The sequence below is a fragment of the Pituophis catenifer genome, unplaced genomic scaffold, assembly GCF_029215685.1.
Source record: "Pituophis catenifer annectens isolate HBS135680 unplaced genomic scaffold, rPitCat1.0.hap2 SCAF_3, whole genome shotgun sequence".
NCBI lineage: Eukaryota > Metazoa > Chordata > Lepidosauria > Squamata > Colubridae > Pituophis > Pituophis catenifer.
Window position 1 is genome coordinate 66,461,936 of NW_027256883.1, and position 21,378 is coordinate 66,483,313.

General features: G+C 37.1%; 1 protein-coding gene across 4 annotated transcripts in view; it reads left to right on the top strand.

The window, feature by feature from the left end:
- Window positions 1-21,378, top strand: part of KIF13A (kinesin family member 13A) — a 74,824-nt gene that overhangs the window by 23,254 nt on the left and 30,192 nt on the right. For all 4 annotated transcript variants that reach the window (XM_070940669.1, XM_070940670.1, XM_070940671.1 and 1 more), the window contains exons 10-22: window positions 6,211-6,322; window positions 6,692-6,904; window positions 7,341-7,451; window positions 8,051-8,185; window positions 9,040-9,170; window positions 11,764-11,850; window positions 13,054-13,217; window positions 13,727-13,937; window positions 15,152-15,314; window positions 16,352-16,492; window positions 17,710-17,859; window positions 18,843-19,007; window positions 20,736-20,909. In XM_070940669.1, coding sequence (XP_070796770.1) covers window positions 6,211-6,322; window positions 6,692-6,904; window positions 7,341-7,451; window positions 8,051-8,185; window positions 9,040-9,170; window positions 11,764-11,850; window positions 13,054-13,217; window positions 13,727-13,937; window positions 15,152-15,314; window positions 16,352-16,492; window positions 17,710-17,859; window positions 18,843-19,007; window positions 20,736-20,909 — 1,957 coding nt within the window. The remainder of the gene's footprint in view (window positions 1-6,210; window positions 6,323-6,691; window positions 6,905-7,340; window positions 7,452-8,050; window positions 8,186-9,039; window positions 9,171-11,763; window positions 11,851-13,053; window positions 13,218-13,726; window positions 13,938-15,151; window positions 15,315-16,351; window positions 16,493-17,709; window positions 17,860-18,842; window positions 19,008-20,735; window positions 20,910-21,378) is intronic.

Below are 21,378 nucleotides of genomic sequence, written 5' to 3' on the forward strand. Positions count from 1 at the left end.
GCGATCACTACACTGGTGGACATCGCCTTCTCTAGACGGGGGATGTCTTTTCATGGACCAAAACAGGATCACCCTCACGACGGACGCCAGTCTTCATGGCTGGGGGGCGCATCTCGAATCGCATGTGGCTCAAGGTCGTTGGTCTCCATCAGACCTGTCCAACCCCATAAATTGGCTAGAACTGAAGGCCATCCGCCTAGCTCTCATACAGTTTCAACAGCTTGTTCAAAACCATCACGTTCTGGTGCTGACAGACAACATAGCTGCAAAAGCACATGTCAATCATCAAGGGGGGACTCGATCGAGACGTCTCATGGAGGAAGCCTTTCGTCTAGGCAAGTGGGCCGAGCAACATCTCCTCTCCATCCGAGCAGATCACATAGCGGGGACAGAAAACATCCAAGCAGATTTCCTCAGCAGGACTCAGATAGACAATGCCGAGTGGCAGCTCCATCCGGACATTTTCCAAGCAATATGCAACAGGTTCGGGTTTCCACGCATAGACCTCTTCGCAACGAATCTGAACACTCAACTTCCTCGCTTCTTTTCAAGGTTCCCGACTCCGGGAGCGGAAGGGATCAATGCTCTCCGCCTCACATGGCCTCCCGGTCTTCACTATGCCTTCCCACCTCTGCCTCTGATCCCAGCTCTGCTCCAGAAGGTGGTCGCCGACAGGGCGGAAATAATCCTGATAGCTCCGCACTGGCCACGGCGCCCGTGGTTTGCGGATCTGGTCAATCTCTCCATATCACACCATTGGAGGATTCCATCGGACCAGATCATCCTGAGGCAGGGAGTCCTGACCCATCCGGAGCCTCAGTGGCTCCAACTGACTGCTTGGCACTTGAAAGGGCCCTCCTAAAGCGGGACATGTATTCAGATAGGGTGATTCCTACTGTACAGGCTTGTAGACGCAGGTCCACGGTTAGGATTTACAATATCACCTGGGTAGCTTTTGTACGATGGTGTAGGTCCCACCAGATCAATCCTCTGCTAGCCTCCCCTCCTCAGATCCTAGACTTCCTGCAGGATGGCTTGGACCGCGGTCTGGCCCACAGCACCCTTAGAAGACATGTGGCGGCACTGTCTACGGCCCTATCCAAGCCCTCTGAACAGCCGCTCACTCACCACCCCGTTATTAGAAAATTTCTGAGAGGTGTCAGGCTCTTACGGCCTTCCTCGATTCATAGGTATCCCACTTGGGACTTACCCAGAGTCCTTGACGCCTTGACGGCATCTCCCTTTGAGCCCCTCCGCACGGTCCATCTTCGTTTCCTCACCCTTAAGGTAGCTTTCTTAGTGGCCATAACTTCGGCTCGCCGTATCTCAGAGCTGGCAGCCCTCTCTGTTAGGGAAGATCTATGCATATTCAGACCCGACACAGTCGTCTTACGACTGGACCCCTCCTTTATTCCTAAAGTTAATTCACTATTTCATAGGACTCAGGACATTATTCTTCCCAATTTTTGTCCTAGACCTTCCCATAACTTGGAACGGAGGTGGCACACCTTAGATGTGTGGAGGGCTCTGAAAATATACATTACACGAACTGCCCCTTTCAGAAAATCCGAGGCCTTGTTTGTCTCTTTCTTGCCAAGTTCCTTAGGGAATAAAGCTTCATCTGCAACGGTTGGTCGCTGGATCAGAGCATGTATTGCCTCGGCATATCAAGCCCAGGCGGTTCCTATTCCCAGTCAAATTACTGCTCACTCCACCCGGAGTGCGGCTACATCGGCGGCCTGGGCAACTCAGGCTTCCCTTGAGGAGGTCTGCAGGGCGGCCACCTGGTCCACCCCCTCGCCATTTATTAGACATTACAAGTTAGATGTCTTTGCTTCTGCGGAAGCGACATTTGGCAGGAGGGTTTTGCAACAGGTGCACCGGTCAGGGGTCTCCCCAGGCCCTTCGTCATCCCGCCCTTAGGACTGCCAAACTTTGGTATGTCCCATATCTGGACGATGACACAACTGGATCAAGGAAATTAGGCATTGGTCTTACCTTGAAGGCCAAATTTCTTGATAGTTGTGTCATCGTCCAGCCCCTCCCTCTGTCTCAGGGCCTGTACAGTTTGTTTTTTGTTAATGTTAAAGAAGTTTATTTCCAGTTGTCCCGTTGGACCAGTTTCTATTTCTGAGGATGATGGTTCCTGTTGGAGCTTGTTCCTGTGGCCTTCTTCGCCAAACTGGGCCCCAAAGGGAGGAGCAAGAGGCGTGGTCAAAAAAACTATGGCTCAGCCAGCAACAGATCCGACTGAAGCAGCCCATATCTGGACGATGACACAACTATCAAGAAATTTGGCCTTCAAGGTAAGACCAATGCCTATTTTCAAAATGTATAGCTATTAAATAAATGGGAAGAATCATAACTGAAGGGCTCCTTCACACAACTAATGTACTTTTCAGAAATAAGTAAATGAAAGAAACAAGTTTTAACTAAATAACTTTTTTTTTTCAAAAGAAAAGATTCTGACCCAGAAACTGGATTTCTTAAACAGAAATTTAAGGCAACTTATTTGCCTTAAAACTGTCTTATTTGCTTCCACTAAAACTATTTGTACCATGGTCTTTTTTAATGAAATGGATGGCTGATGAAATAATTATTTCTTATATGCTTTTTAGCAGACCTATTTTATTATATATTTGAACGTATGTGCCTATTTCCTCTTAATTCATTTTTTTTTCTGAGCAGTATTACCATACATTTAGAATTGTTGCAGAATTTGAAAATAGCCACAGATCATGTTTTCTGTTTCTTGAGCCCTGTCTTGTATGAAAGCCCCTCTCCTCCTCCTTGTCTGGGTTCGTTGTGATGGCGCATTTTATCTGGATCGGCACTGTCCAATATTTTGATCAGTATTAGGTTTTTAATCAGGCTTGCAGCTTCTGCCATTATTAGAGGCATTTTCCAGTAATTTGATCAAGCATATGTATTCACAGTATAATTCTGTGTATAATTACTTAAAAATAAGTCCCAGTGAGCCCATGCAGGTTTTTTTTTCAGGTAAGCAATTTTATACTACATAGGATTGGAGTGTTGCATTGTGAAGTGTAGCATTTGCCAAAAGACCAGAACTGCTTGAACTCTTTGAGTTTCTAAATTGCTTATGTATATCTTGATCTGAAATTTGATTTTATGATAATTCTTTTTTTTTTTTTTTTTTGCAAGATGAGACAGTAAGTCATTTAAAGGCCTTTTCCCATAATTATCCTTTAACCTGAAAGTACTTTAAGTCAGCCACAGTAATTAAACTTGAATTATCGAATGTTTATAGCAGGTCTTAGTATTCATTTAGTTCTAAGGATATAATAATAACCGTTCATTGGTTAGCCTAAGGCTATTTTTAGCTACCATAGTACTTTGCTTCTTTGGGAGGCTCATAAGCAATAGGTGAATGTATGCTCTTCTCTTGCTCTCACTGTAGCTGATATTTGAGGGCTACAACTACCCCTCAGTGTTGAGGTTTCAGAAACGATAGCCCTCAGTATACTTGCATATTTTTCCAATTCCCTTTTTAAAAATGATACTATGATTGTATTACCAGGTCTTCTTTAATACCACAGGCTGATTATATGTTGTATGACAGGCAAAAAGTTTTTTCCTGTTTTAAATTGTTTCCAAATCAGTTAGGGTTTTCTTAATCTGGTACAGATCATTGGCACAAAGACTAAGCTTGGGGGTCCAGCCCCCCCCAAAAAGCTGCTTTATAGAAAATTAAAGTATTATATCTTCTACTCTTAATGCTAATTCTATGGTTGTTTCTATTTTCCTACCTATCTTAATCTAGCAACTTCCTGTCACTATTACAACTATTTTTTTTTACCTCTGCATACTGTTTCTATGTTCATAGCAATACATTTTTCTGCCTTAACTATTTCCTACCTGTTGAAATATTTCCCTTTTCCCCAGCTCTTGTCACAGAGTCATTTGAAGATCCTTTCTGCTCCATTATAGACTTACAAATAGTTTTTTCTCCAGGATCCAATCTGGGTCAGTCACCAGGACCAGAGGTTTTGTCTTCCAAGCCTCTAGACTGGTTCTGGAGACCATCTTCAGGGAATAGCAGAAGATGCTATTCTGCTGTGTGCTGTTTTTTCTCCACATCCCCACACCCCCAATTCCCCAGCCCTCAGAGTCCTTACTTTCTGGAGCTGATTTGTGGAGCTCCTTGCCAGGTCGCTGCACCTAATGGGCTTCCTTTGAGCTATTTCTTTTGCAGAATCTGGTTGTTTTTCCTTCTCCTTTCTTTCCCCTCTGTCTCTTGGCAGGTCTTGGGGCATCAGAACTTACAGTTTTGTTTCTCTATCTGGGGGCTGCCGCAGAGTTGCTTGCCTCAGTGCTTTTTCCCCATTTCTCTGCTGTCTTCCTGGCTTGACTCCTTTTTTCCCACACCCACACACATGCCTGATTCATCTGATCCATTTTATATACAAAGTCTCCCAATTAAGGAGGGGTTGGGGCTGTTTTAACCTTCCTTCCTAGGCAGCCCCAAAGCACTGGATCCCAGGAGGAAAGGAGTAATGCCTGCTCACTCTGGGTGGTGAGTTCATTCTCCCTCCTCAGACAATTTTATTAGTTGATTTCTGAACCTAATACTTTGAGAAAGAGAGAAATTTTCCATATGGTTTTATATGATCATTGATTTGTGATATGGCCTCCCGTCTCAAATATAATACAAATGAAGATGAGTATATGTGTCCCAGAATAATGTTGTAGGATCCAATCTGGGTCGGTCACCATGGCCAGAGTTTTTGTCTTCCGAGCTTTCGGACCCATGCTGGAGCCCATCTTCAGGAAACTTCTCTCTAGCAGAGTGTGCTAGAGAGACTCTGCTACAGAGAAGTTCCCTGAAGATGGGCTCCAACAGAAGTCCAAAAGTTTGAAAGACAAAATCTCTGATCCTGGTGACTGACCCAGATTGGATCAAATATAATAATTTAACAGCAATAGCAGCAAAGATAAATAACTTTAATTGATGCATTTCAATGGCATTGAGATCTGAATCAGCCCCTCTTCCTCAGATGTACATCATAAAACCAGGTTTAATTAACATCCTGGCCCAAGGCATGGGGAGACAACTAGGTCTTAAGACTTTGCAAAAGACCCACAGAGAGAGGGCCATCCAGATCACAGGGGAAATGGTGTCTATAGGGCAGGCAATGTGATGGAGGAGGCACACTTCCAGGATCCCACACTTTCATGGTCACTTTCTTTGGGTCATTCTAAACAGAGCCTCTAGGTAGCTCTGTATGGACACAGTAAGAGGGGGAAATATTTATTTTTTTGCCACCCATATGGTCACAAAGTAACCCTTAAGAAAGGTTGTTATCAATGCTTGGTCAGATTCACTCTTCATCTGTTCTTCATCTTCTAAAACCATGTTTCTCAACCTTAGCAACTTTAAGATGTTTGGACTTGAACATCCAGTAATACTGTTCTAAGCATTTTGATATAATCTAGGGACTTGGGCAGATCACTGCTTACCCGATTTCTTAATTCTCTCCATTAAGGACTCTCAGGTGGATGACATTTCAGACCCAAGGATTTGTTAACTGTGTAGTGTCTCTCATGCTATCCTAAGATACCTTGTTATTTTAATTCTCTGTCATTGTTCCAATTCCCTCCCTGAAAAAGTCAGAACTAGTTCAAGAATCACAAATACTAATGCTTTCCATATGTATTTGAAAGGATATGCATTCCAGTGTATGATGTGTCCTTTCCTCTGTTCTATGACACGCTTATGTGTACAGGAATGTTGTTTAGCTTTACAGTACATATAAAGTTTTACTTGGGCAAAAAAGAAGAACAAAATGTGAAGTCTTAAAAAGGCATTTTTTTTAATGTGACTGGTGTTATTATACTACAAAGGATTTTTTTTCTTATTGTTTTAAATTACAAATAAACAGTATTGGACATCACACTATACCAAAACTAATTATGTTTGTCAATAATTCATAACATTACTACACTTAAAGTCTTTAAATAATTGATCCTAAAATAGATTCATTTGGATAATTTTTTTGTTATAAAGAAGTCTTAAACTTGCATGTATGTATAAGGTCAGCTTATGCTTCTACAGATTCCTGTTCCTCTTCAAAAAGTTTATTACATATTGTACAGCCTGCTTTTTTAGAATAAGGCATTGTTAATTGTATACATTTTTCTGAATCGTAGGTCACATGCTCAAACTGATCACATTTGCTATTTTCTTAGGTCCCTTTCAACACTAGGTTTGGTTATTTCATCACTTGCAGACCAAGCAGCAGGAAAGGGGAAAAATAAATTTGTGCCTTACCGAGATTCTGTACTCACTTGGCTTCTCAAGGTAAAATACAGGCATAGAATAGCCACATTCTATTCCTATTTAAAAACGGAGACATCATTTATTGCCCTCAAATAACCTTGCACATAGGTATACTTAGTAAAAATGGCCGGTATTTAGTAAAATGAGCATATGTAGTAAAAATGAGCAATCCTGCAATAAGATCTCTTCTGGGGTTTGCGACAAAACTTGTCATTCTAATTTTTACGTAGTCATTTCTAATGCTGAATGTTAAAAATGTCTAAGGGTGAGCAGATCAATTACAATTGAAATAGATTTTAAAATGGTATCTGTCAAGAAGAAATAATATATTCCAGGCATAAGAATAATTTTGTTTTACACATTTTATCTATTCCCTAATAAACCTTTTAGGACAATTTGGGAGGAAATAGCCAAACAGCTATGATAGCTACAATCAGTCCAGCAGCTGATAATTATGAAGAAACATTGTCTACATTGAGATACGCAGATAGAGCTAAAAGGATAGTAAATCATGCTATAGTGAATGAGGATCCCAATGCTAGGGTTATCCGAGAACTCCGGGAAGAAGTAGAGAAGCTGAAAGAGCAACTTTCTCAGGCAGAGGTAAAGCAGATAAAATTTAGTTTTGTTCAGTAATATTTATAAAATGAGTAAAATGGAAATAAGAGAAAGGAGCAAATGCATTTGCATTCTGAAATTCTTTTAGATAAGATTAATTATTTGGAGTTTTCTGTAAACTTTGTATCAGAAAAGGGTTTTGTTGAAGGTTGCTGTTTTGAGGTTCTAATGGAAAGAAAAGAGAGAAAAATAACTCGGTATTCATTCTATGATTCTATGAAGGAGAATGAAGAGTAATGTCTGCACTTAACAAATATACCCCAAGAGAGTGATTTGATTTGTGATCTCTGTTTTCCAATTTATTTAATTATAATTTTGAAATGAAAATATTTTGTATATAAAATATTTTGAAATGAAAATATTTTGTAAACCACTCTGGAATTTTGAGAAAGTTGTAATAGGTGTATTTTCAATATTAAAGTCTATGAAAGCACCAGAATTAAAGGAAAAATTGGAGGAATCTGAAAAATTAATAAAAGAACTCACCATTACCTGGGAAGAGAAATTAAGAAAAACTGAAGAAATTGCACAGGTATTTATGCATTTAGTACTTCATTGAGATGGACTAAATTTATATTCCTAAATATGCTCAGGTGCAACATATTTTTAATTTTTGTAATAATGTTATAGAGCCAATACACACTGCTGGGGTTGAAGAGGTTTTGAGTCTTATATATGCTGTAGGTAGTCACAGCATTTTGAAGGCAAGTATTTCTCATTATAACAGAAAAATGCAACTGTTCATTCTACATTGTATTAAAATTAGTATCTGTGGGTCTGAGTTCTTCAAGGAAAGCTGAGCATTTTCAGTTTCTACACATTTGCTTTTCTTCTCTATCTGTTATTGACTTTGAAGAACAGTGATTTTGCTCATAGCGAAATTGTGTGTGTGTGTGTGTGTGATAATTGAACACTATACCAAAAATTGTTCTGCTCAAATGGCAAATTAATACAGCATCTTACTCAATACCCAACACTATTACATAAACTGTGACATAAGTATTTATAGAGAAGTATTAGCAAGCATATTTCTTCCACTTGCGATTTTTTGGACACAGTTTATAATACTTAAGTTTATTGTTGTGAAGATAATTAACAGCTATTACTTCAAACCTTCTATGAATTTTACAGGAAAGACAAAAGCAATTAGAGAGCATGGGCATTTCTCTTGAATCTTCGGGCATCAAGATGGGAGAAGACAAATGTTATCTGGTGAATTTAAATGCAGATCCTGCACTCAATGAATTGTTGCTTTATTATTTAAAGGTAAAAAGCAATAATAATCCACACAAGTTCTTTAAAGCTTCCTTTTATTGAAGTTTGTCGAACAGGGTTTGGGGGGGAAAAAAGGAAGATTACTATGTCTACTGCACCCAGTAAATCTTTTACAGGTATTCCTCAACTTAAGACCACAATTGAGTTCAAAAATTATGTTGCTAAGCAAGACATTTTTAAAGTGAGTTTTACTCTATTTTATGATCCTTCTTGCCACAGTTGTTAAGTGAATCACTGCAATTTTTAAGTTAGTAAACGGTTGTTAAGTGAACCTGACTTCCCAATTGACTTTGCTTGTCAGAAGGTTACAAAAAGTGATCGTATGACCCTGGGTGGGGTACTGCAACCAGCATAAATATGAACCGGTTGCCAAGCGTCCAAATTTTGCTCACATGACCATGGGGATACTGCAGAGGTTTTAAATGTGAAAAACAGTCATAAATCACTTTTTCAGTGCCATTGTAACTTGGAATAGTCACTAAACAAATTGTTATAAATAGAGGACTACCTGTATTTTGAAGTTATGAGTCATCTATCCATATACTAGTTAGTGTTTAATGAATCCCTTATGATATGAAGCTTTCGCATGTGATTGTCAAAGATTTCAAAATAGCTGTTTCTGACATACTTCCTCTCGATATACATGAGGCACGGAGGAACTAAATAGAGAAGATTAAAGGAGTTTAAAGCAGTGCTCTGTAGAAAGATGCAATATCATTCATTTCACATTTTACAGTAAATATAAACATTTTGAGTTTGGATTGCGCATACATTGTAATTTATAAATCATTACTTAGGATGATAGAAACAGCAGATTTTATTTTCACTCTATTTGTCTTAATCAGGACCACACTAGGGTTGGTGCGGATACCTCACAGGACATACAGCTATTTGGGATAGGAATTCAACCAGAACATTGTGAGATAGACATTGCACTAGATGGAGAAGTTTCTCTCTCACCAAAAGAAAATGCAAGGTAAGGGCATCTGTAAAATTGGGAGCCTTTGTAATTTAAACAAAAGGACCTTGCATTAACAAAGAGAGGAAGACTGTAAACTTGCCTAAACTTTGAAAGCTACAGTTTATTCTAGCTAGTACTAATTTCTGTTCCTGACTTCTTCCCTCAGAAAAACTTGACAGCGTGCATACATTTCACAAAGTTTGTGCCTAATGGTTCCAAGTAGTTTTGAGGTTAAGAGCCCTCCTTATTTCACATTATGCAGATATTAGTATCAGTAATTTTGGGATTAAATGCTGATTTGTGTTCCCCTACACATTTATCATTAGTTACACTTTTGACACTTTTTAAAGCCAAAAACAAAGCAGGAAAATGTTTTTCAGTAAGATTTTAGTATAATTGCTTTAGAGAGATTTTATACAAATATTCTTACTCTTTAATTGGGAAAGGCCAGATGTTTGGAAACATGTAAATATATAGAAAAATAGTTTCACTGTGGTTTTGTGTAAGATCTGAGTGTGTTACCATAAAAGTTCAAGGCTTAACAACAAAAATATTCCAAACAGATGGAATAAAGAGGCATGTCATTGGAAAAAATGTATAAATAAATAAACTTTTTAAATTTGTGTTTCATCCAAGATTTCTAAATAAGCACAAACTACATTACAGAATTACAATGACAATCAATTAAGTCAGTTCATTGTTGATTCTTGTGGAAAAACAATTAAGTTCTTTATGATTGGAAAATGAATTTAAAATGAGGATTTTTTTTTTACAGTTGAAGTACTGAGGATTATTTATATTGTCAGCCATAAAACAAAGACATTGGGCCTAAATATCATCTGCTTGAGAATATTGAGATGGAAAATTAATTATTTTCCTGGTTTATGTGCCTCTGTTTATGAGCAGAGTGGAATGTTATACAAAAGCTACTTTTTTAAAATTATATTCCAAACTGAGAATAAAAGGTATATTTTGCTTCTTTTGGCTTATATAGGGAATAAACTTTACTTCCACAGAATAACTGCATATTAGAAGAATTCATATTACAAAGTGATTTAAGTAAATGTCTCATTAAGGAGATTTAAACTAGGTTTCTGCAGATGGCATGCAGTAAACAGCCTGTGACCCAGTTACTTAAATACATGCACTGCATTGGCTATTTCCCCATTTTTTTTACAGCAGGGATGTACTGCAGCAAATATGTTTTTGTCAGGAAGAATTGAAGTCTTAATTAAATCCTTGATGATTTAACACTGAATACAAAGTTTACAAAATTTATTTCATTCATGTTTGTATTAAGTTAAGAAAATGGGTAACCTACTAATATACTCCCAAAACTGGAATATACAAGGTATAAAAAATTCTGTCTCATTAGTTTGCAAAATGTTGTAAAATACAGAAAGATACGAGTAGTAAAAGTTAGTAAGGGATAAAATGGTAGCCTTTGATGGGGGCTGCTCATTATCAAGTAATTCTAGTTGTAATTATAAGACCACAGTAGAATTTCATACAATCAGCCATCAGCCATCAGATTCAGATGGAGCATCTGCAGTGCAAGTTTCTCATGACTTTATAGATCTCATTTCAATGGGGAGTTGGGTGGTCTAATGGAGAAGTCTAGTATGATTCTACTATGGGGTGTGTAAGGCCATAATTTATATCTTCCATCCGGTCATGTGTATGTGCAAGAGTCAATCATTTTTTTCTTCAGGACTGCCATTGTTTATTTATACATCAGCACACCAATTCTGCCCCACAAGCATATGCACAAATCCCTATCTCCAGTCTATTGCAACCTTCACTTTGGGGTGGCTTATAAAAAGCCATCTATACACTTTCCAGAAGAGCAGAGTTATTGAGGTTCAGAGGTGTCCTGGTTAAGATATTTTCTAGAAAGTTTACACAAGTTCTCCTTGCCCACTCATTTCCACCCCGTTTGTGGCTCACCAGATGAGCTAAGCAGTTTTCTGATTTTCAGCTTTTTATTTTTCTCTTCGCTTCCTGCCATACATGCTACAACAGCTTGCTGGGTTGAGTGTAGCTATTCAAATGCCATTTAAATTATGCTATATTTCTCTAGCCTAGCATCAAATCAAATCACTTGGATGAAGTCTTGGGGCAGGCAGCCTACAAAGGCACTAGAGCAATGAGAGATTTATCACTTCTGTATTCCATTACACTTAATGGCCACATAATTGTATTTAGCCTATCAAGCAGTGAGCTGCATCAATATAGTTTAATATCATAGTGACCCAGCAGCGATTTGAAACGGCTGGTCAATCCAGCACTTACTAAATATAGCCTGTCTAAGGGGACATTTGGAACTCTTCCCAGATTGTTGGGGAATGAGGGCTAATTCACAGCCAAAAAGGCAGTGATTATCCACTCTTTCACTAAAGGACAAAAGAGGGAAGAGACATGACCAGGCTTTCTGTTTCTCTCATAGAAAGAGGTAGCAAATGTCTAGTGCTTACTCATCCTGCTCGATCTTACAGACTAGAATAATTCCCTGGTAGACTGGACTTTGCTGAAGTATTATCCACACTAGCGTGTGGGAACTTGAATATGAAGAGTGATTTTAGTCTTATAAACGTATTTTATTTTTCAGATCATGCGTAAATGGCACACTGGTATGTTCTGTGACTCAGCTGTGGCATGGAGATAGAATCTTATGGGGAAACAACCACTTTTTTAGGTATTTGTTTTTAATGTTCCATAGTAGTTCAGTTGTAATACTAGACAACTGAACTGAATACTAGACAACTGACAACCTAGCCAACCTTTTTCTGATGTCATAAAGTTAAACATGAGGGGAACTGGATTGTACTTTGCACTGATGAGAGACCACTAGGAATACCAAAGGTCAGACTTTGAAGTCAAAAAACATTATTGAAGAAGATAGCAGCAAAGCACATATTTTTCCTGTAAAAAAAAATAACATGGACTTGTCCATGAAACCACCAAGAGTCAATATCAAGATTTTACTTAGTTTACTTTATTTATATATACAAGTGAATTATTTTGCTTGCAAAAGATAATTCCAAATAGCATTAATTAAAAAGTTACTATGTTTGAAAATTCAGAATTAGTTTTTATCAATTTGAGATAGTGATATACAGGCGCCAGCAACTATTTCTAGGATTTTATTCAGTCCACTTGATATTTTTTTAAGCTATTTCATACTATGACAACTATATGGAAGAGAATTTGAAATTAATTTAATCTAAATTCAGTTAGATTGGTTATCACATGCATCAGCTTTTAATATTCAGCAATATCCATCACAAACCATCTTGATAGTAAAAGGCAACAAATACCATTTTTCATAATATAAAATTGTTTTATTCTTTAAAAAAAGAAAAATCACATTTTATCACATTTACCATTGGTACTAGGAAGACTTGACACTTCAACACAGTGCTTTTTAGAATGTTTGACCCAATTACCCCCTTTCAGAGATTAAATAATGACATTATCCCCACAAAAAAACCTAGGCACTGTTGCTTTATACAAGTATCTCCGTGGTAGCAGTTCCAAACTTGACTCACAAGAAACTATAAATTGTTCCGTTATCCCCAGGCTACTCCCAGAGTACATTCTTGGGGAATAATTATCCATGATCTAAGAATCTCTACCATAATACATCCTGGCTTTCTGCTACTAGTGCAAGGCTGTCTTTCATAATGATCCTCCATAGCAACACTTTAGTGATGTTTCAAGGGCTTGATGGACAGCTAGCAGTACACTTTTGTATTCACATTTTGTAGGATGAGCAAGGACTATAATCGCATGTTTTGCTTCCAAAGTTTTGGAGCAAGTATGTCTGTTCCTGCTGTCCCCAGTTCCTTCATACAAGTTCATTTAAAAACCATTTTGGTACCTTTTATTTTTCATATAGAATTAATCTTCCTAAGAGAAAGCGTCGAGATTGTTTTAAAGACTCTGAAAAAGAACATGAAGCAGAACATGATTTAGATGCAGCCAGTGAAGCTTCTTCAGAACCAGACTATAACTATGAATTTGCACAAATGGAAGTTATAATGAAAATGCTAAACAGCAATGGTGAGAAAATGGTGTTCAGGGATGCTGAAACCAGACAGGTTTCTGGGTTGTCTTGATATATAACAAAAAAGAGACACTTTTTCTGTATCAATATAATCTGTGATTGTAGTGATTTTCTGTAAGTAGATGTTCTAACAGAAAACTTGAAGTACTTTTTCCCAAGGTTATTTTTTTTCTGATAGATGGAATCTAAATATATTTCCTGAAAATTTATGGGGTTTAATCGTTGAAATTGAGTCTGTCTTGTGCATTTTCTAGAATATATACTTCTTTTGGGGGTGGGTGGGTGGGTCAGGTCCTTTATTCCACTTTAAAACATTGTAGGTGTGAAAATGTTCCATGTTAAGTAACAGAGCCAAACTATGCAAAATGCATATTGGGGTAGCATTTTAATCAGATCAGTGCGTAAGATTGTGAAGCCTAGGAGGATTTTCAGAAAATGATACTGTTATATTAAGCATTCCCACTGGAAATCATTTCTAAAATGGCATGGACTCCTTTCTGTCTAGATCCATTGCAAAATGTGGTCCAGGTGTTGGAGAAACAGTATTTGGAAGAAAAACGGAGTGCTTTGGAAGAACAGCGGATAATGTATGAGCGGGAGCTGGAACAGCTCAGGCAACAGCTTTCTCCAGAAAGGCATTATCAGCAGTGTGGTGGCAGCCTTTCAGATGCTGCCCAGACTGCTCAGCAGAAAATAAACTTCTGGTCAGAAGAGAGGTAAGAATATTGGTATTTAAGTAACCGAGAGATTGCGCTGGAGGACAAAAAAATCTTGAAATAATTTTGAATCAATAGTGATATAAAAGGGTTATCTACTCAGCGACATGGTCATAAAATGTGATGTCACCTGACCGCATTGATTTACCACAGCAGTTGCACAAGTTCCCTTTGCTGTCATTAGGTAAATCCCATAGGATTTCAACATCCTGCAGTCATGTAGTCACCATTTGCGACCTGCCAGCTTCCCCATTGACTTCGCTTATTGAAAGCTGGCAGTGAAGGTCACGAATGGCAATGATCACAGGATGTTGCAATCATCTTAATTGCGAGCCGGCTGCCAAGTGCCTGAATCACAATCATGTGACTCAAAATGCTGTGATGGCTGCAACTGTGACGAACAAGTCCTCTTGTTGAGAGTCATCATACCTTTGAATGGTAGCTGAACAAGTGGTGCTGAGTTAGGCCCATTGTACATCTATGGAGGTTCTCAGTCATTCAGGTCATGGTTGTCCCAAAAGTGCTTTAAAAAAGGCAACTGAACTTTCTTGATGTTTCTTGAAACTGAAGAAGCTTCTTGGATGAGAAGAAAAAGTCCAGTTGCCTTTTTAAAGCACTTTTGGGATAGGCCTACTGAACCATGTGGCTACTACATACTAACATATAAAATATTTTATCCTGGTTTGTGGGATAATCTGGAGAGACTTTTCTTGTTTGAAATCATTGAATAAAAACAGATTAAATATTTGTTTAAAAATAGAACATGCTCTTGATTTTATCAGAAAGCTTTAGTTTTCTTTGAACCTTTGTTCATGTGTTATTTGTAAAATAATAAAATATAGAATCTGTAGGCAATATTGCATAGTTTGAGTTTGGTCCCATAAATCAAATAAACTAGATTCCAGTTTCCAAGAAAACCTAGTTATAAATAATGTATCTTAAAACATCTGTAAAGATGGATTAATTTATGCAATTTGTTTGAATTTTTAATTATAAATTCTACATATATTAATGTTAGTGCTATTATGCTTTTCAGATGCATGATTATTCTAATTTTCATTAGAACTCTACATCTGGTGACTAAATTCATGCTTTTTCATGGAGAATTTATTGAAAATAATGTAATAGTCTCCTCAATAGTATTTTAAATAGTATTTAGAAATTGGGTTTCTAAATTACATTTTTGATTTATTTATATCTTGTTTCCTTTGTAGAGATGAATTATTTCGACAAAGCTTGGCAAAACTAAGAGAACAAATAGTTAAAGCCAATGCATTAGTAAGGGAAGCGAACTTTTTAGCTGAAGAAATGAGCAAATTAACAGATTATCAAGTCACACTTCAGATCCCTGCTGCTAATTTGAATGCCAATAGAAAGGTAAGAAAATTTACTATTTTATATAAAGTAGTATTATATAAAATGTCAAAAAGTCCACAATAATTTTACATTCAAGATAAAATTTGCTGATTTTTGTGCATGAAGTAGATCAAATGAGAATAGTTATACACCCAGAATAAGCAGCTTCTTTCATTTTTGTTTCTGTAACCTGTACATATCAATATAAATAGAGATTCACACATGTACTAAAGCATCCACAAGTAATCACGGGTGCACAAAATTAAACTAAGAACTTGTTGATGATCATTATTAGTTCACATTTGATAAGACGGAAGTCTTGTATATACAGTGGGTGCACAGATCACTTCCATTAATGAATATGTCTGGAATACTCAGAACATAGATTGTTAACCTAAAATGAGATAAAAGCTTTCATTTAGCATGCCACTTTTCACACACAGGCATATTCTGGTATGGTCACACAAGCTGTTAGAAAACTGCTGTATTTTGCCCGCATGCTCAGCTCCCCTAACAAATAGCTGACTGTGATGTATTCAGTGAAGTGGATGTAACCATGAAAGATTATGCCAAAATAAAGGATTCTTTGTTGATTGCAATACAGTCAGTAAGGGAGATTTGTATTCATGCATAAAATCTTAAAACTACATTTAGCTATAGTAATTCCATGTGATAAAACTTTTAAAACAGATTTTCAATTATATTCCTTCAAATATAACAAGAGAAAGAAATGCATAGTGAGCATCTGAGAAACATATAGATATACATATTTTTAAAATGCATTTTACCACTGAATTTTCATGTTTTAATAAATTAATTTTAAGTATTAATATTATTGTTACATTATTGTTAAATGTTTTGCTATTATAGTAATGTTACATTATTAAATATAAACAATTTGATCAACATTAAGTACAATAATAATGTATTATTTTTTTATTGAAGATGTTTTCAATGTTGGTTCATGGTTTTACATCACTGGAATACCTTGGCAGATTTTTGGCAGTACGCACATTGAATAAATACTGTGAATAAAATGTTTTTGTTTTGTTATGCAGAGAGGAGCAATTGTCAGTGAACCAGCTATTCAGGTAAAAAGAAAAGGAAAAAGTACTCAGGTGTGGACCATTGAAAAGCTAGAAAACAAATTAATTGATATGAGAGAATTATATCAAGAATGGAAAGAGAGATTTCAGGAGGTATTTAACCATTTTTCCAATATCAGATTTATAAAAGTATGCTTGCATAAAGCCCCCTGTAGACTCCATTGCCTCATTCATTTTTATGTTAGCTTATTCTAAACCAATGATGGCGCATCAAAGGTGACATGCACCACAACATTTTGGGTGATGTGGTACCCGACAACAACTAATTTCAAAAGCACACAACATTCTCATGATTTCTGGAAGCTATAGTGGTTATATGAGAGTGAAATGTGGTCTTGTATAACTCTGGAAGTTGCACAAGAATGGGGCATCCTTTCAGATGATTTTCAGAGGTTGCCGAGGCTGCAGAAGAGCATCCTCTGAAATTTTGTCAAGAACAAAGGCCATCTGCAACCTGGGCATCCTCAGATAGGCCCAGGTGTCTGCACCATAAAGAGAACATTTCCTGCAAAGTGCAGCAGATCCTGGGACGACATGCAGCTGATCCTGGGGAGCAATCATACCGTTTCCCAAAACTCATAATTGCATGAGGTGCCTTTTTGAGTGAGAGTAGTGGCACTAGAGGTGAAGTCAAAACCCAGACCTTTGACTTCAGACCCAGCTTCTATGCTGCTGCTCGGTGCCACTGTTCAGAAGGGTCTATGTAGCGCATGAGGAGAGAGAATTGTTTCTCCTTTTGGGGAGGGAGGGGTGACATGCCAGCAGACTCACTTTAGACATTTTCCAAGTTTTTGACACACCATGGCTAAAAGGTTCGCCATTACTGGTCTGGTTCATTATGCTACTCATATTACATGGCTAGTACTCTGAAATATAGTTCCTCTCACTGATTTTTGTCAGGCATTATAAGATATTGCCTGCCTAACAAAAAGAAATAAGCATGTTTTATTATTACATTTACTATGTTTCTATCCTGACAGTTAAAATGATCCTAATTACTACATTGTGTCCTATATTTGGGAGAGAAAAGAGATTATTTGAAGTCTTTATTACTTCTGTTTTAAAGATAAATAAACTGTTGGTCCTTAAAATGTTATTTTTTAACTGATATAACTTTTTGGAGCAAATAATATGTATATTTCTGCTCTGATACATAATATAATTATTACAATAAATAATAATACAAATGAAAATAATAGTGTAATTATTTATGATAAATAATATATATTCCAAAATATAGCTTTTCATTTCCATATTGAATCATTCTGCCTTCATGCCTTTGTAATTCATATCTTCTTAAAAAAAAATAGATAAAGAGACTCACCGGAAAAAGAGGTGACCCTTTCTATGAAGCCCAAGAAAACCACAATTTAATTGGCGTAGCAAATGTCTTTTTGGAGTGCCTTTTCTGTGATGTTAAGCTTCAGTATGCAGTACCAATAATTAGCCAACAAGGAGAGGTGAGGCTTAATCCATAATAAATATTGCACTTTGTTTGCAAAAGGAGTATCTTTGTTATACATGTACATTCTTGCCCTTTCAGTTTTCTGGGGGACCTTGAAGACTTGGCTCTTTCCCCAAGCATTGAGCAAGGATGGGGATTTTGCTGGGAGGCTTGTTTGGTCTGGTGTCTAGGGAAAAGGGTACTTCTGGTTTGTGTCTTTGTTTTATTGATTGTTGGAATCGTTATATGAAATAGGGAGCCATATACATCCTGTGAATGACTGCCTTGATTGAATGAATGAATTGCAAATAATGACTTGTTATGTATAGCACAGTTGGAATTGCCATCTGCTGTCTTCCTGTTTTTCTCTTTGTTTATTTGGTGCTGCTGCTGTTTGCAGTCTCTATTAGCAAAGGGTTGGAAAAGGCAAAGGATGTGGCTTAAAGGAAAAAAATGCCAGACACACTACATTGTTGATCTGTGGAGTGAAAGTCTGAAGAAAAGAAAAACCATCCACTGATATCCACAAATAAACAGGACATCTGTGGGACATATGGAGAACAACTAAATTGCATATGCTGACAAATAGTTTCTCCACACAGAGTTCTAGTGTGTTTAATTTAAAGGTCATATCAATGAAAGAAAAGGATTTTCAAAATTATTTCTTTTAGAATATGTAAATTAATAATAGGTTTAAGTACGCTGAAATTAGGTGCACAGTTATATACTGTGAGGGTATATGGGACTTCATCCCATCTTCCAAGATCATTTCTATACATATACATCTTTGTAGTATAAGTTTATTATAAATGTTGTTTAAGAAGACTAGTATGTCAAACTTGAAAACATTATATATGTATTTTTTCTTTATTTAGTTGCTGAAGATACAGTAGTATGATATATAAATTATATATATGTATGTATGTATCTCATCTGCATTATTGATATTAGATGCTAGGGACCTCTTTAACATCTTAAGATACTGTTTTTGTAATACAGGTGGTAGGCCGCCTGCATGTTGAAGTGATGCGTGTCACTGGTGCTGTCCCAGAACGTATTATGGAAGGAGATGATTCTTCTGAAAACTCTAGTGAAAGTGGAAGCTTAGAAATCATGGATAATAATGGAGAAATTATCCACAGACCAAAAAAATTCACATGCAGGGTAAGGGCTGCATCATCTATGTCCAGATGTTTTTTAGGAGTAGATATTTTTAAAAAATACAATTTGGTAATTACACAGCTTAGAATACTGCAATAGGAAATTGTTTCTGTTGTCAATATTTAGAGCTTCAGTTGACTGACAATATTAAAACATTTGTGATATAGGAAGCCACTGGAAAGGAAGTTCAGAGCTGTATATCATTTAAATGCTGATGTTACCAGGTGTATATCTTCACCTAGGCTTAGCAGCTGATAGTGTCAAAAGTCTTCACGTAGTAGCTAGGTGTGTGGGACTAGGTAGGAAGAAACAAATAGTTGAATTCCAGCAAGATCAAGTGGCCATTGATCCTGGTCTGATACCAAGATAGGCCAATCTTGAAGAAGCAACTTCAATTTAAGATGTTGGTGATTACTTATAATGTACAGTAACACAGAAATGATTGCAACCCTACAGGAAATAGGTGGAGCAGAACCTTGGAAGCTAGCCTTGTGTGCTTTCCTTTCTCTTGGAACGCTTGCTTCCCAAAGACAGGGTGGCTCCTTCCGTAATTATGCTCTAGAAAGTCCTGGTCTTCCACAGTTACATTTTCTAGGGTTAAATCTATATTCTAGCTAAGTTCAGCTAACTGCCACCTATTTGCAAATTGTTAATAAGAGGTTTTCAGATTATATTCTGTGCTGATCAGTTGTATTCTGTGCTGAAGACCAGAGACAAAATGAAGCTTTGGGTGGGGGAGAGGTTCATGTCCAAGATGTATCATTCCTTAGGCCTTGCCCCACCTCCGATCATAGCACTGAAATAGAAGAAACATTTTGACTGCTTTGTAATCAAATGGGTGGAATGGAGACAAAATTCTTTTCTCTCTGTCACCATTTAGAAAGGGTTGAAAAATAAGTCAGTTTCTTTGGCCCTGAACTGAAAAAGGAAATCCATCGCAGAACTGGGCAGGGAAAAATTTCCCTCAGCTGCTTTGTCTGAGTGAATAGAGAAAGTAAGGCTGGAAAGCTGTGTTTGTAAGTGAACATGCATGTGTTAACGGGGAGACTATTCATGGTTGCCTTACCTTCTGCTGGTATGCAGCTCTAGTGACCTCCTCTCGGGTGAAGTTAAGTTCAGCTCCTTGATTGGAAATAATTCCCAATCCTATTCTTACAAGATGTTTGATTTCTTTCTCTTGGAGATGAATTCATATTTCAGCCAACACTTTCACGGTCAGTTTTAGAAAAAGCTGCCATTCTCTGAGTAAAAAAAAAACAAAACAAACCCCAATTTGAGAAATGTAAGGAGTCCATTTGCTTTAGGGATTATTTTTAATTGATATGTAGTCAGTTGGCCCTTTCATATACATCCCCTGCCTTCTCTGTCTTTCTCTATATCTCAGGTTCATGCAACAATTTGAATTCAAAAAATGTTTTCGAGCACAAACAGCAATTTTCTGCAGCTCCTTCAAAGCAGCTGCAGATGGCAGCTTGGAAGGGCAGCTGGATGGTTCCAGGAAAATAAATAAGTGTTTTAATCATTTGCAGAGAAGTGCCATGTCTGAATCCCAATGTGCCATAAGTATCTTTAGAAGTATTAGAAGAACCTTTGGAATCAAAACTGTAGCACTGTGCTAATTAAGATACAAGTTTTCCCATTGGAGACATATTTCTGCATTTTTGTAACTAAATACTTGTTTAGAAACGTAAATATTTTGGTTTACTGAATTTATGTTTCATAATTGTTCAGGTAAAAATCAAAGAAGCAACGGGACTACCACTGAATCTTTCAAACTTTGTCTTTTGTCAATATACCTTCTGGGATCAGTGTGAACCAACCGTTGCAGCGCCAGTTGTAGATCCAGATGTGCCTTCACCTCTGGGCAAAGATGTCCAATTTACAGTGACTTTCTCTCATTGTAGGGTAATTATTTGTTTCTCTTTAGACCATCATGGTTATGTTTTTGACTCTTGTATTGCATATACACTGTAGGGTAAAGGGATTTGAGTTAGTCCATTTTTGTAAATGCAAAAACCTCAATATTTATTCATTTGAAAAACAAGAATGCAAATTATTTAGTATCTATTTGGAAGCCCAGTTCATTTAATTGTCTACATCAGGGGTGGGCAACTGTGGCCCTTTTACAACCTGTGGACTTTAACTCCCAGAATTCCTGAGACAGCCAAGCTGTTGCCCACCCCTGGTCTATATCAGAAATTATATCAGAGAGTAGCTCATTTTTCTGCCTATTTGAAGTTAGTAATACACTTTGGGGCTGCCTGCAGTATAATTGATTCTATGTGTTTCCTTAGGCAGGCATTTAGAAATGTAATCAATTGTTGATTTTATTAAACCACCATAAACTATAAGCTATTACATATATCAAAGAGAG